The following is a 15,040-nucleotide window of genomic DNA, read 5'->3' on the forward strand; positions in this document are numbered from 1 at the left end:
TCTTGAATTGCATTATCCAATGCTCCAGTTTTTATTAATTAACAATTATTCCACGAGCGCGCGTTGGATATTAGATGATAGATAGCCAACGAGGCGCGTAGCGCCTCGTTGGCTATAATCATCACATATCCAACAAGAGCGAGTGGAATAATTGTTTCATTAAAAACGTTAAATTAAGTTATTAAATTTTATTAAATTTTTAGCTTCCTTTTATTTTTAAGCTGACACGTACGCTTGGCATACTTGTAGATTATGGTATATTGGCTGATATACTATAATGGCTAAGCCAATAACATGTCTTGAATTGCAATATCCAATGATCTAGTTTTTAATAAATTCAGTTAACCCTCCCCCCCCCCCCCTCTTCTCGGCGAGCACTGATCTCCCCGACGTTCCCGCCACTTGCCATCCCCTTCCCTTCTAACCTTAGGCGATGACTGGTTTCTAATCCAAGTAAATATATTAATTTCTTAGAAGAACGACATTCCTCTTAGAAACCGATTCTGGTCGTCACTGAGGTCTGTGATTGGCTCAAACTCTCCTTCATCTAACTCTCCTAATGGAGGAGTTTCCAATATTGGTTGTGACGTCGACGGCCTGGAAATGGTGCACAGGGCAACCAAAGTTGGTAACATGGTGGTGGACGATAGTTCAGTGCAAGAAATGACGAGTACCAATAGCAAAAGAATGGAAATGATAGCGGACAAGATCGATAGAGCATCACGAGTTATTTTTCCTTCGATTTTTATCCTCTACAATATTTTCTACTGGGCATACTACTAACTCGCAAAATATTAATATATTAGTGACATTTTGGCACTATGATATTTAATGATAATGGGGATGACGATAGATCTGCCCTGGGGAGAAAATATCGCTTAAGAGAGATGCATTATGGTATTTTCTCTCCCAGAAGTGAGCAATGTGCGACTGTGCAGCCTCCCCTCAAAAAATCGCGGCAACGCCAAGTAAACGAAGAAAAAGCGATTTAGAAAAATAGTTCACGATAAAAAATTGCGATAAAATGATTTTAAACCATTAAGATACAATTTTAAACTCGAACTGAAATTGAACGTGTGGGCGGATTTCATTCGTGTTCAACATTTTGTTTAGTAACTGGTTTGAACCCGGGGGTAACATGTGAAGGTATAGTCTGATCGTCCGGGTGAGTGTAGTCCTGAGAAGGACTGTTGTCGTTGGTAGTGACTGACGTTTCGACAACCTGTGCGGAAGTCATCATCAGAGTCAAGTGACTCTTGACTCTGATGATGACTTCCGCACAGGTTGTCGAAACGTCAGTCACTACCACCAACAACAGTCCTTCTCAGGACTACACTCACCCGGACGATCAGACTACACCTTAACATTTTGTTTAGTTTTTCTTAGTTATTTATTGTTTTCGAAGTTTTAATCAGTACCTATTGTTATTGTAGAATATAAGCCTCCTAACTTATCATTCTTTTTAACTTGATAAGGACGTTATGGTAACGTCGAAACGCCGTCGACAAGCTTTTTTTCGCCTTTTTAAAATGTATCTTCATGGTATTGGACGTATTTTATCGAAATTTTTTATCGTCAAATGTCAAGAAAACAGAGAATAAGAGCTGAAAAAATTGCGGTCAAATCGAGGAATTTTAGGTTCAAATTCTCAAGATCAGATGCTGAAATCGAAATATGGACCATGGCGACGAAGGCTCATTTTAATTACCAATAAATGATTCACGAGAGAATTTTGCAAAAAGGCTTTCTACCGGTCTACTGAGGAACAATAGAACTTAATTTCTCATTAATCCAATGTAATTTTTTGTAAGTCTTGTAAATTGTATTATGACTAGATCTACTAGAAAGAATATTTCTCTGTTGAGTTTTAGAAATTTATAATTTAGTTGAAGGGCAGATGTTGTAAGATCCTGATTGCGTAATACAAGTAATATTTTTAAAACAGAATCGAGGAATAAAACTAAGAAGCAAACTATATAAGATGTTTATGAGTTAGAAGAATTATCAAGGTGATTGTAAGTTACATGTTCATGTGGCTAGTAGAGTTTTTGATATGCGTATTTATTTTTGAGCATGAAATTTTTTCAATGGATGAAATCGATCCGAGCAAAATGGTGACATGGTACAAGAAAGACCTCAAGTGAATTAACCCAAATATCTCCACTACAAGGCAACTAAACGGGGAATTGGATACTCCCACTTATTTCAACGCCAAATTGCCGGAATCATGAAACAGTTATAACGATTCAAAAGCACGCATCGGTTTTTGGGTGACTGTGACAATAGGTTTTTTGCCAACAACTGGGTTTTTGCGGGGAACGCAGTAACAACAGGGGAAAAATAGCTTAGTAGAGACAGCTTGTTTGCGGGGAACAGAAACTCGTCACGATTTCCTGCTACACGGAGATCTGCTTCGAGAGAGCTTTCATGAAAGTCAAGGCTTAGACAGCGTTTGGTTCTACAGATATTCTTCCTCATGCCTGTGAGCCACATGAACAGAAGTGCACTTAAGAGTCTAATGGCAGAATGTAATCGAATATACAAGCTTTACAACGTACTTGCTTTTAATTATCAACGAGAGGGAGGTCCTTCTATATATTACACAAATCACAAATTGCAATATTTGAATAAGGACTCAAGAGTAGAAAATATCTCTCTGAAGTTAAGCGAATCCTACTTAAATATTCTTACAGTTTCTACGGCGGAAATAATTTCCAATTTAGAAAGCGAACTACTATAGGAACCAATTTTCCAGAAAGACCATTAAGACATATATTTACCCACAATTTTCGTAATGATGATCAACAAAAGTACTAACATGCAGGTGTACCATGAAGGCAAATAACAGAGCAAAATATATTAACTGACTACTCCAAAAACTACTCTGGCTTTTTCGATATTTTTGAAACATCCCAATGAAAAAATCTCAAACGGAGTTTAAAACGACAAGAATATAGAAAAACAAATAAAATATGCTCCAAACAACACACAGAAAAATTTTCCGTACCATGAAGTTCGTCTCTTGATGTTTACTCCCTTTGCATTTGCATGGCTTTTACCTCACGTTTTTGTAATTTGTTCATGATATTTTTTATTATGGAGTTAATAAAACTCGTAGACTGGCTCTTTCAGGGATTGAAAGGAAACAAGCAAAGTTACCTTAAGAGTTGCCTCGAGGAGATTTTAAGTGTCCTTAAATTGGTTTAACAAATGATAACTCATTCTTAGTAATTAATTGCCACTGAATAAGTAATCTGTGCAGATTTTGAGCGGTAAAGAGTATTTAGGTGACACGTGTGGCCAATACAAAAGCTTTTCGCATAATTTATTATTGTGCGCGCTCGTCTTGGATGAGATCACACAAGACCAATAAAACAAATGATGCAAATAAGTTCACTTAACGCGCCTCCGACAAGCTGACGATCGAGTGCAGTTGTCTTAATCCAGTACATTTCGCTAGTCTTATTCAAGTGTTCAACCCTTGGATTATTCTGGTAAGTTTAGTATCAGTTGTCATCAGTGAGACAAAATCAAATGTGCTAAAAAACGCTAGAACGATTGTTAATGAGAGAGAGATCAGAACGATGTGTGATACATGTATTTTATGCAAGCAAAGTCTCGCAAAGCAACTCAGAATGATCGTGATCTTTGAGTTTCGTCTTTGATACGGTTTTACTCAAAAGCATGTTAAATTTTTGCCTCAATAGCTTATTTACTTCACTCAATTGAGGACTAGATGATAGCAAACATATTCAATCATATGGCATCTATCAATTGCATCGATTTGACGCCAAAACTCACGACTACGTTCTCGTCTGTGTCAGATTATTTCGTCGCTAATGAAGTTAGGTCTCACACCTTCTCAGCGAACATTTGTTCCCTAACTATACCTATCGGTACTCTAAACATCTATAAGCCTTGAAAATATCTAATTTAAGTCAAGACCATCAGAGTTCAAACGCTACGCTTTACATAACATCAATCAGTCTCTCCTGATTATGACGTTTCATTTGCTACATTTGTTTCTTGGGATATCACGTCTCAATTGAATTTCGAAAACGCGTCCAGAGTGGCTGCTTTTAAAATCATATCGGCGCCGGACTAAGCTTCAACCTTTCTGTTGATAAGAAAGAGATTTTTATGCGATTTTGCTCCGTGAAAGATTGTCTTGAGATGAAGACACCGTACGAGATGTCGAACGGAAGAAGAATGAAACCAGTTTGGTACAATAGACTCTTAGTCAAGTTTTCAACTTACAAGTTCATCTTTCTTCTCGACTCTGCTTGTAAGATGTTGAATGATTGAATTAATAGAGCTGTAGTCTTCCATAAATATCCTCTCAGCTAACACTGGTGCAAAAAGTAATGAAGCAGAACACTGTGGGCCGAGTTAGTGGCGGATTATCTTTGTTTACCTAATCGGACCTCAAGGCAATAAAAATAATGAGTAACACAGAAGGAACCGGCAATCTACAAGAACCGTAGACATGATTGATCATGGGAAATGCACCATACAGTCGAACTTGCATTAAGAGGCACTGTATTAAGCGGTCAACTTGTATATATTAAGCAGCTGTAAAAGTTCCAAAATTCTTTCCCCTTCATCTAGTGGTCATCCGATCTGAAGAGGCCATGGTTTCATTTTTTTACTGTCCCCAACCGCCTGTTTGTATTGTCTTCTACCTGTATTACACGGTCACTTACAGCAGAACTACTCAAAAAATATATATAAATAAAAGAATAATAATAATAATAGTAATAACGATAAAATAAGAAAGTTCCAAGCATATATTTCATCCGTGTTCGTCACCGGAAATCGATGCCAGTATTTTTTTTTTTGAGCGATGTTTTGTACATTAATTAATTGGTCAATTGTGCCATAACATGGCGTTTTCAATCGTTTTTGTAATGATACCCCTTTACTGAGGAAACTGTGTTTCCTGTGGGTGACCGCTTGATACATGAAATAACAGGCTTTAAGACACATTCGTTTATTTTGAGAATCTATCAAAAGCAACATGCTAATTCACCCCGAGAGCAACACGTTTTGAGTTGTCTGTGAGCAAATAGAAAACTTAATCTATGGTTAATTCTTCTTTTGTCTTCCTCAATCAAGTCAGGAAAACTGGGAGCCACAGCTGAAGTGTCACTCTAGAATTGTAGCTGTGCATTCGCATTTTAAAATAAACGATAGCTCAATTCTTAGGCTTTTTCTCTTTCTCTTAAATTGCCGTGAGACTTACAACAAGGAAAGTAAAATTACTTTTAAATTACGTGTACGTGCTTGCATTTTTACTGCAAGGCACGGAAATTGATATGATTTTTCAATCAAGCCAGAAAAATTGGGAGCTAGAGCTGAAGTGTCGCTCTAGAATTGTAGCTGTCCATTAGCATTTTAAAATCAACGAGAGCTCAGGTCTTAGGCTTTTTCTCTTTCTTTTAAATTGCTGTGAGACCCACAACAAGGGAAGTAAAATTACTTTCAAATCACGTGTACGTGCTTGCATTTTTACTGCAACGCACGGAAATTGATATGATTTTTCAATCAAGCCAGAAAAATTGGGAGCCAAAGCTGAAGTGTCGCTCTAGAATTGTAGCTGTGCTTTAGCATTTTAGAATCAACGAGAGCTCAGGTCTTAGGCTTTTTCTCTTTCTTTTAAATTGCTGTGAGACCCACAGCAAGGAAAGTAACATTACTTTCAAATTACGTATACATGCTTGCATTTTTTATTGCAAGGCACGAAAATTGATATAATTATTAACACCGTTAACTCGAGGCCGTCAGTGTTCCATTCGAATCTGACTCATGCAAACTGAAACCAAAATTTAGTCATTTTTTCACTCAAAGGTGACTGATGACATTTAGCATAGAATGAATTGTCGTGTTCCTTTTTGCACGAAATCAGTTCTTTTTTTGTAAGTACAAGGTTTGCAAACCGTCAAAGATCAATTGGTCACGTTCTATTGCATTCTTAATGAAGCATATCTGTATACGTTCATTTTACGCTTTTCTGATAATTGCATGTGGTTTTATATAATTAGTAAATGGGTTCTCAAGAAACTTTCGCCGCCACGAAATCATCGGCATTACTTATATCTGAGTTTGCTATCGAATATCTTTAAGTGTTCGACTCGACTAACGAACGACCCGTCTAATACGTTTACTGACAGTGTGACTACCTAGCAAGTGTCAGCGTTTGATTTACTGATAAAGAGACAACAAAGAGCAAAAGGCAGAGTTGGTAAAGGAAAATTTTCTGTATACACGTAATTCTTTGAAATTGTGGCTCTGCAGAGTTCTTTACCTCAGTGGCAGCTTGAGATCTGTTGGCATTCATAAAGAAAGTTTTAATTTAGCATACGACAAGGACTGTACGTTGTGGTTCATTCACATAATGCTCAAAATGCACTGACTCAAATTTGTCACTCAAAATTTGTCAGTATTTAAAAGATTATCTATCGAATGTAAGCCTGCCACAACATGAAGATGTTAACTGAAGAAGCAAATTTCCAAGACATCTCCTGGACGTTTTTCGTTTTGTGTCACAATTTAATTGTTCGTTTGTTTTTTGGTTTGATTTTCTTTTTTTATTGGACGCTGGTATATGGCTGTTTAAAAAGCAAAAACAATAATAACATATAGAAAATCTTTCTTTTTCGTTTTTACGGAAACTTGCTGATATTTATAAAAAATATGACATGAAAGATAATGATTTATCTACATGCAAATTCACGGTTATGTATATTTTAAGTATTTAGTAATTAAGGGGGAAGATTTATTTCCGATATCTAGCCTTTTCGGTTGAAGGAAAAACTGATTTAAATGATAAAATATCATTCCATTTACGATCAACTTGTAAGATGTCTATGAAGAATATTCGGATATAGATTCGAGGGTTTTGAATCAAACTCAAAACTGAGATACCAAAAAAATATTGTTGATATCAATTAGGACCGACAAAAAAAAAATTAAGCCGTCTTAATTCGTTCACAGTTATGGTTTCAAATAACAAATGGTTTCTTGATATTACAGAAATAGTCTGATCGCTTGAGGAAAAATGTGTGTTACGAAGATTTGCCTCGTCCGAGAGACAGCCTGGCGTAGTAATAAGGATTCGTCAGTTAACAAGATAATAGGACAGATGCAATAGGCAAGTCGTGTAGTTGGTTTATAGGGATGTTGCTTTAATCAATTTTTTTTTTTGCAAGTTCAAGGATATTAGAAGCTTAAATAAAAACAATGGCAAAAAATGTATTGAGAATGAAAAAATAAGTAATAATCAAAATGTACTTGGCACCAAAACAAGATTGGACGTCTCGATTCATTAATGGTTATGTTCGTAATTAAGTACTGGTATATTGACATTACAAAAAAAAGGAAAGAAAAAAAAAACAGCTCGAGCCCGTTTGGTAAATTATTTGCTATGAACTTGTACTGTGTTGGAGCGACAGCCTGTCGCACTAGTATTATTTGCTATGAACTTGTACTGTGTTGGAGCGACAGCCTGTCGCATTAGTAGTTATAATTATTTGACAATACAACCTTACCAAAATGCAATAATTATAGGCATGTCATGTGTTTGGTCATGCATTTGAAGATAATCGAAGCTTGAATTAAAATTTCATAAAAAACAATAAAACTACAAAACGAACACACGAAAACTAAAAAAGCGATTATAAAAGGAAGAAGGTAATTCCGTGAATTAATACTCCCAGGTGTTCGACAGTGGCCTTAAAAGGAAATATTATTTTCAATTAAGCGGAGATTCCCAAATGTTTGCCTTTCTAATATCCCTTGTAGTTTCATTCGTGCAAAAATATTTACCAATTTACTAACCAATCAACTATGTCAGTTGATTGGTTAGTATGTCAGAAATACAACTAATGAAGTCACTGAACTACACAAGTTCGGTGACTTCTTTAGTTGTATTTCCACTTGCAAGCATCGTAACTTCCATTTTTTTTTCCTTTCATGCATTTTATAGGATAAATGAAGCCCTCCTCATCAAGGAAGCTCTCAATCAAGACATGTATCTTCGCAAGCGTTCTGTTCATAATCCGCCTGAGACTGTAAGTATACTACGATATGAGATGTCTGATCACTTATTTCTCTCACTCAGACACACCTGTGGGTTGCGATCTATTATGGCGAACAATTTGTTTCCTATTGCGAAGAATACATGCACAATATCTGATGATTTTAACGCTGATACGCGCAGATATTTTGCGAGTCGAGTGATTTTAGGAGTCTTTCATTGCAAACGAAAAAATACGTTTCCTCTGACATTCTCCGCTTAAAAAGCCAACCATAAAGAAAGCAAACGAATCGAAGTTTGTTTTTTTGAATGTGGTTCTATAATGTTATGCCGTTGCATGTTTTCAACTTTATGTTACATTGATCGATATTGGGGAAAACTTTATATACCCAAGAGGGCCGGGAATGGTGAGAAATATCATTTATACAAAGTTCTGTAGTCTTTTTCAACATTGGTATTTATTCTAGACAATAGATGGTTTGTTTTAAAAGCCCTATTGCCGGGACCTTTTTAAGCTATATTTTATGACGCTAATCCTAGAGCCGACCCCTGGTATTCGAAGAAACGCTATCACCGAATAATCCGGATCGCGACTTTAGTTTGTTATGATATTTCTGCTGGATAGCGATTTTTCCGTTAATAGTTTTATCTGCCCTCTGAATAACTGAACCTTGAATCAGGGATATCTCATATTTGCAGAGCTCATGGGGAATCGGATGTGATAAATACGCTCTTCGCTAATTACGACAAAGCGTTAAGACCGTACTATGGTAAGCGATTATTTACGGTCAAACAATTTTTCTCTTTTCTACTGATGTCGATTTTGTCAAGTTTCCAATAGCAATCATGTCCTAATATAATTGCAACGTGCTACACATTTTCCTTTAGAAAAGGGAACGCCAACATTCGTCAACTGCACTCTGCTTATCGAGTCGTTTGGAAACATCGAAGAAGCCAACATGGTATGTAACTACTATTGGAAATAATGTGAATGAGATAATTGGTTATATCAACTAAGTTCAGTGGAAATTGTAAATTGGCCACCGTAACGAATAAAAAAGCTGACGTTTCGAGCGTTAGCCCTTCGTAAGAGCGAATGTGAATAAGTTGATCAGTGGTCTAAATGGAAATTCACTTCTTCACATTTTTCATTCTACCATAATTTATATCATTTTGAACTTAATTGTATGTATTCCACTGCTATAAAAATAGCATCATGTCTGAGAAATCGCCTTTCTGCCTAATTATCTTCAAAACCGTACCTGTGAAAGCTCACCAATAATCTTCATTTAGCTGAACTGAATCCCATTGAAGTTCACCGGCAGGGCTTTAATTCAAAGAATTCTTTTCAGCTTCTTTTGTTTATGAATAATTTTATTTGAACCAAAAGGTCGAGACAGCAGAAAGCAAATCGTTATCTTCAAGAAGAGTACGACATTTTTTTATTTTCCAAGACATGTTCGTAACATCGAAACTTGTGTTCGAGATCAAAAAATGTCGTACTCTTCTTGAAGATAATAATTTTAGTTCTTTGGAAAGATCGCCATTCATCCCCCTCTTTCCAGCAAGTGATATATAATGACTGCACCCTGACCTAGACAAAAGTCAATCGATAAATGATATCCCACTACTTATCATGAAGAGTAAAACTTCTGAGACAGGGTATCTGTTTATTTCATTCCCAGGAGTATAGAGTGTACGCCTATTTCCACTTAGCTTGGAAAGATCCTCGCTTGAGTGGAAAGCTCAACCGCACCATTAACTTAAAGGGAGATCAAATAACCAACGTTTGGGTCCCAGATCCCTATTGCTACAACGCACGCGAGTCAAACATGATGAGCCCGGATGAGGAAACTCACAGCAATCTGAAAATTAAACCTGATGGAGAGATATACTATAGTAGAGGGTAAGAATGTGACGAGCTAACGCCATTTGTTTTCTTATCAAAGGAAGACAAAAGGTTTCTTTCATTACAAAATCGAGTGTTTAAGAGTGTTCGAATTTCGGCCCGGATAGCTTGGCCTACTTACATCGATTAGAAAGTTGCGCTGCTACCCATTCTGTTGTACCTTCAATAATAGGGCCGATTTTACGAGACAAATAGTCCATGGCTTCCATAGGACGCAAATTGGACCATTTATACAAACACACCTTAAACAAACAGCAAAGTGCTCATTTAAATGGTTTGCATTTTATGTCCTATAGAGTTATACAAGCGGTCGCGAGCGCAGGAAACGCAATAGCGCAGGAAAGAAATTGCGCTTGCCGCCGCAGTGTAAGTTCGCGTCTTACACAAGCCGTGGACCGGCTGCGATGTCATTTATAAGAATGCTTGCCTCATATTTAAGCCGCAGCTTGTTGAAGCCGAGGATTACATTCCTCGGATAGACGGCGCCGAATGTCTTTGAAATTATTATGTTGAAGAGGAAACTACTGGATGAAGAGATATTACTGTAGAAGCTAAAATGACTGAACAATATCATTCCTTTCAAAAGGCTATCGTTTTAGAATGTAAATTCTCAAAATCTCCTATCGGCAAATTCCACCTCATTTTCAGAAGCTCATCACAAGTTTTCATCCGATTGCAGGTTAACTTTGCTGGCCTCGTGCAGCATGGATTTAAAATATTTTCCATTGGATTCTCAGATGTGCTTTCTCAAGTTTGGAAGTTGTAAGTGGCGACATGCGAAATATAGTTTTCCCCCACGAAACCATGAAATGATTAGGATTAAGGAGAAAAATTCATGATGACGCGATAGCCACGCGAAGAGAAGGGAGGGAGAAAAACTGACATGTGATCACGTGTACTGTTCATCACGTCTGGCGTGACTACAGTAATTATTTGTCTCGCCATAGCAGCCAAATCAGTACCTCAATCGGAATGATACTTAAAATGTGGCTTACCTTGTCATTCCAACAGAAAGTCCGAAGTAGTCCATGACTTTTCCGATATCCTGAGATATACAAGAGAAAAAATGGCTGACTATCGAGCAGCAATGACTATTCTATAACACAGAATAACAAAAGTTAATGCATTAATGAAAATTCATCAATTTTACAAACTCTTGGAACTTACCATTCTCACTTGCAGTTATAAGAGTGATAAATTCGTTTATTGAATCGAGCGAGACCACATTTTTCCCCACAGCAAAAATAAATCTTCTTGGTTTGCCATCACTGCTTTGAGAGGCTCAGACTTTGTGTGATCTTTCATTCTATCTATTATGCGTGCTACATAATGGAATAAACAATAGCATCACCTTTAGGAATAGGAGCTATTGTTGGGCCAAAATGAATAAATAAACAGAGCAAGATAGGAAAATCAATGGGCCACTCCGTTTTAGGTTGCTGTCCAATGCAGGTTATCACTTCGAAGGTTACTGATCTATTTTTCTCAACACACAGCTGTGGGGACCATATTTTTTGAGGTGGGGGGGGGGGGGGAAACACCGGTTTGTTTTTTCAAAATCAACTCTTCTCATAGTGCTTGTGTGTAAACAAACGGAGGCCCCCTCTTGAACACTCACAGATTTTGTATAGATGACAAAAAAAGGAGAAGAGAGGGAGAAGAAGTTAAAGAAATAGTTGTTTGTGTCTTTATTGATCAGATGGTCACACTGTGGAAGACATCATATTCAAGTGGGCTCCGGGAGAAACTGACATCGGGATTGGACGTGAAGAATTGGCTCAGTTTGTGTATACGGGTTCCTCACTGGAGTCTGGTGTGGCTGATATTTCCACAGGTTTGTCTATAAAGGTGTACGATACATGTCTGTTAGTTTAAAAATTTATATAGTTATGATATTTTGACTTTTTTGTTGGACAGCCTGACTACATTTGATATTTTAAGCTCATACGGGATATGGTTTAAGGGGTTAGTCATCATTTATTACTTGGGGAAGGGGGTGTGGTAGGAGGAGGATTTTCTTGGGAGGATCACATGGTTTTCAGGGGAACGGAAGGAGGATCGGTCATCGCCAACAGAGTATAAAGGGAGAAATAAACTGCCAATGAGGGAGAGGGGGTTGGGGGGGTCATGATAATAAAAGAATATTACTTAGTTCTTATTAACCGACCTAGCGCGATTAATAAGATGTTTATTATGTGGCTGGGTCTTATATGCCAACTTTTTATATTCTTTGTACCTTTTTTTTTCTAGACCGGTCTAGATGCCAGTCTAGATGGGAAAATCTAGACCGCTTTCAATATTGATTTCAGCCAATCAAATTCGTGAATTTGGTAGTTTCCAGTCCTTGTGAGACACAGCCATATAATAGAAAGCCTTATGGAGGGATCTGGTAAATTTTATAGTGACACAACCAAAATCCTCTGACCTCTCACCCTCCCTCCCACGTGACAAATAATGACCGGCCACTTATTTTTGCTCCAGGTAATTACTCAACCATAACCGCCAAGTTCTCATTTAAGCGGCGCATCGGCTATTATCTGATCCAAGTGTACTTCCCGGACGTTTTCGTTGTGGTACTTAGCTGGATTGTCTTCTGGATGGAAAAAGACGACATAGGAAACAGAATGGCCTTGGGAATCACCACCATTCTAACCATCATGTTTCTTCTTGGATCCTTGAATGGAAACTTGCCTAAAGTGAGCTATCCAAAGGCTCTGGACTGGTATCTTTTGTTTTCATTCAGCTTCGTATTCCTGTCTTTGATTGAAAGCACAGTCGTGTTCCTTTTCGCAGGGAAAGCTAACAAGAACGAAAAGATTAAATGCAAGGTAAAACGTAGTCAGAGTCATTGTGTTACTACCTGAAAAATTTAATCCTAAGGCCTCGTCGCTTCCCTTCTTCTCTCTTCTCTTTCTCCCACATGGTTTACTGTTTTGAATCCAAATGACCCTCTTTCTTCTCCCTGGAGCATAGAACCTTGGCCTTGCATGACATTTCTTTACCATAAACCTTCGACTCGGTGGGAAGTAATTCTTTCAACAAAGCCATTCCTCCTATGATTTGCTTGTTTCCCTTCAAACGAGCCTTTTCTAAAGGGGAGGGATTGTCGCCCAACGCCAACCCTTTACCTTCCCAACTGGCCATAGAATTTGCCATAAAGGTTTTTTTTCCAGTATTTCTCTTTTTTCTCCGACCCACCGTCCTCTCCTATACCTGAGGTATTGCTCACTTTTTGTTTTTTTTCATTTCAGAAACACACCATTCCTCTCACGACAAGAATTGCCTCATCATTGAAATGCTTTGTCCGTTCGAAGAGCGCAGATGTCAACAACGCTAGCGATGATTACAAAGGAGTATCTGAAAACGACCTCGAAATGGGTTTCCGCCCAAGTAAAGCTGACAAGGCCTTGGTGGATGACGCAGAAGCAGAAGTCCCACACAACAGGAGCACCAAGATCAAACGGATGGAGAAAAAAGCCAGCAATATCGACCGTGTGTCACGCATCCTGTTTCCACTAGTTTTCCTTGTATTCAACCTATTTTACTGGACATTTTTCAATGGTCATGTGGTTCAACAGCAGTAGCTCATGTGTTTTCAACCCCAGTGTGATTTTTTCTAGCTTTCAAGTGAAGAGGTGCACCTCACGTACACTTTGAATGAAGTCTGATTATGGGCGCTAATAAAACACTGTAGAACACAAAGAGAGCATGGAAAATAAAATGGACTATTACCGAAAATCGTAACGCTATGTAACTCTGAACGTTAAACTGTTAGCTTTAACTAAAGACTAAGGATTGTCACATTATGACACGCCAGGAAGAAGGAAAGTTTCGAAAGCAAAGTATTATGGTAGGTTTCCTTCTTGGCCAAAAGAAACCTTACACGTAAAAAACTAGGGGAACAAATCGAAAAATTAAAAAAACAAAACAAAACACGACTAAAAAGCCCGCGCGTAATCTATTGGTTTAGCCGATACGCTGAATACATAATGTTTAGTTATATGAAAACAGTTATACAAATAGATGTAACATATGTTGAAAGTGTACGTGTATTTGAGTTTTGCTGATATCTAAATTCCACCGAATAGAAATATTAACGTGCATTAGCTTGGCTATCATTTTTGTATCTGACTAAGAATTTTTAGTATTGTTATTGTCACTACTCGTAGAACGCACGGCGGTTCAGTGAACCAAACCAAAACTAATTTATTACAACGGCCAATAGTAACGCAAGAGAATATTACAAGAATCCTGGGGACTCAAAGTGAAAACAGGCGAAGTATCTGACGGAAGGGAAACCGTCAATAACCAGGTCCCGATCGCATCAAGTCACAGTTGGTTTTTTTTTTATTTTTTTGTCTTGCATCGACTGCTCATTAGGGTAGTGCTCGTTTTCTAGACCAATCACAAAGCGAAGCAAGGGAAAGTGACTCAAACGAAATCGTGGATTACTTTCGACGCTGTAACATTATTCTGATTATATTTTTCTCTTCCCTCTTATTTACTGGTCATCTCTTCTTACCACGGCTACTTGTACACCTTCTTTGCTCTTCCGTTCAAAACGTGTATACACGAGCCAACAGAAACGATTCGCCCATTTTATTGCATAGTAATGGTATGTTCTCAAAGTTGTCATTTCATGGTGAAACATGTGAAAGTTCTGACCAAGTAGATCGCACCAAAGATAAGTTCGGATTTCATGAGAAAAAAATTATCATTTCCTACTGCAAGTAAAGCTCTCCTGGATGAAACATAGCTATCCGAAGATAATCAAATCGAAGCACAGTCAGCGAGCTATTGAACCTAGGAGGGTTAGCCTGCAAGCTGCTTCGATCAAGTTTAGCGCTCAGTACTTTCTCTCTTTCCTCCTTTACAGGCTTGCTGCATGTACGCTAAGTGCTGTCATCATCAGTTACTCGTTAGTTTTTTTTTATTTTTTTAAAGGCTTTTGGATAAGTTGTCAGTAAATTATAATGGCCTAAATATCAGTGCATATACACGCGAACGACACGTATGTCAGTTAGTGTTCGGGTGCGTGAACTACAGCTCTACGGGAAAATAAAATAAACAAAATAAAAACCAACAGAAGTAAAAGT

At 37.7% G+C, this 15,040-nt stretch overlaps 2 protein-coding genes and 1 long non-coding RNA gene across 7 annotated transcripts in view; 2 read left to right on the forward strand and 1 right to left on the reverse strand.

The window, feature by feature from the left end:
- The window catches only part of LOC111334966 (gamma-aminobutyric acid receptor subunit alpha-3-like), a 9,731-nt gene extending 7,749 nt beyond the window's left edge, over positions 1–1,982 (forward strand). For all 3 annotated transcript variants that reach the window (XM_088760094.1, XM_088760095.1, XM_088760093.1), the window contains one exon: positions 475–1,982. In XM_088760094.1, the coding sequence (XP_088616220.1) occupies positions 475–783 (309 nt within the window). In that variant the 3' untranslated portion in view covers positions 784–1,982. The remainder of the gene's footprint in view (positions 1–474) is intronic.
- The window catches only part of LOC148729886 (uncharacterized), a 24,027-nt gene extending 12,845 nt beyond the window's left edge, over positions 1–11,182 (reverse strand). The window contains exons 1-2 of the long non-coding RNA XR_016001217.1: positions 11,112–11,182; positions 10,940–10,989 (exon numbers count right to left, since the gene is read on the reverse strand). This is a non-coding gene — a long non-coding RNA (uncharacterized LOC148729886). The remainder of the gene's footprint in view (positions 1–10,939; positions 10,990–11,111) is intronic.
- LOC111334978 (gamma-aminobutyric acid receptor subunit beta) lies at positions 3,341–14,047 on the forward strand. Of its 3 annotated transcripts, XM_088760097.1 has the most exons (10): positions 3,341–3,494; positions 7,985–8,069; positions 8,735–8,805; positions 8,924–8,997; positions 9,721–9,941; positions 10,624–10,706; positions 11,644–11,778; positions 12,426–12,640; positions 12,738–12,772; positions 13,196–13,379. In XM_088760097.1, exons 2-10 carry the CDS (start codon positions 7,990–7,992, stop codon positions 13,236–13,238), a joined length of 957 nt encoding a protein of 318 aa, XP_088616223.1. In that variant the 5' UTR covers positions 3,341–3,494; positions 7,985–7,989; the 3' UTR covers positions 13,239–13,379. The 3 variants fall into 3 exon arrangements, with proteins under 3 accessions (XP_088616223.1, XP_022796525.2, XP_088616222.1); XM_022940790.2 differs by having other exon boundaries at positions 3,342–3,494; positions 12,426–12,772; positions 13,196–14,047; XM_088760096.1 differs by lacking the exon at positions 3,341–3,494 and adding an exon at positions 6,092–6,241 and having other exon boundaries at positions 12,426–12,772; positions 13,196–14,047.
- Positions 14,048–15,040: the final 993 nt, after the last annotated feature.

This window comes from Stylophora pistillata, chromosome 5 (genome assembly GCF_964205215.1).
Source record: "Stylophora pistillata chromosome 5, jaStyPist1.2, whole genome shotgun sequence".
Taxonomy (NCBI): Eukaryota; Metazoa; Cnidaria; class Anthozoa; order Scleractinia; family Pocilloporidae; genus Stylophora; species Stylophora pistillata.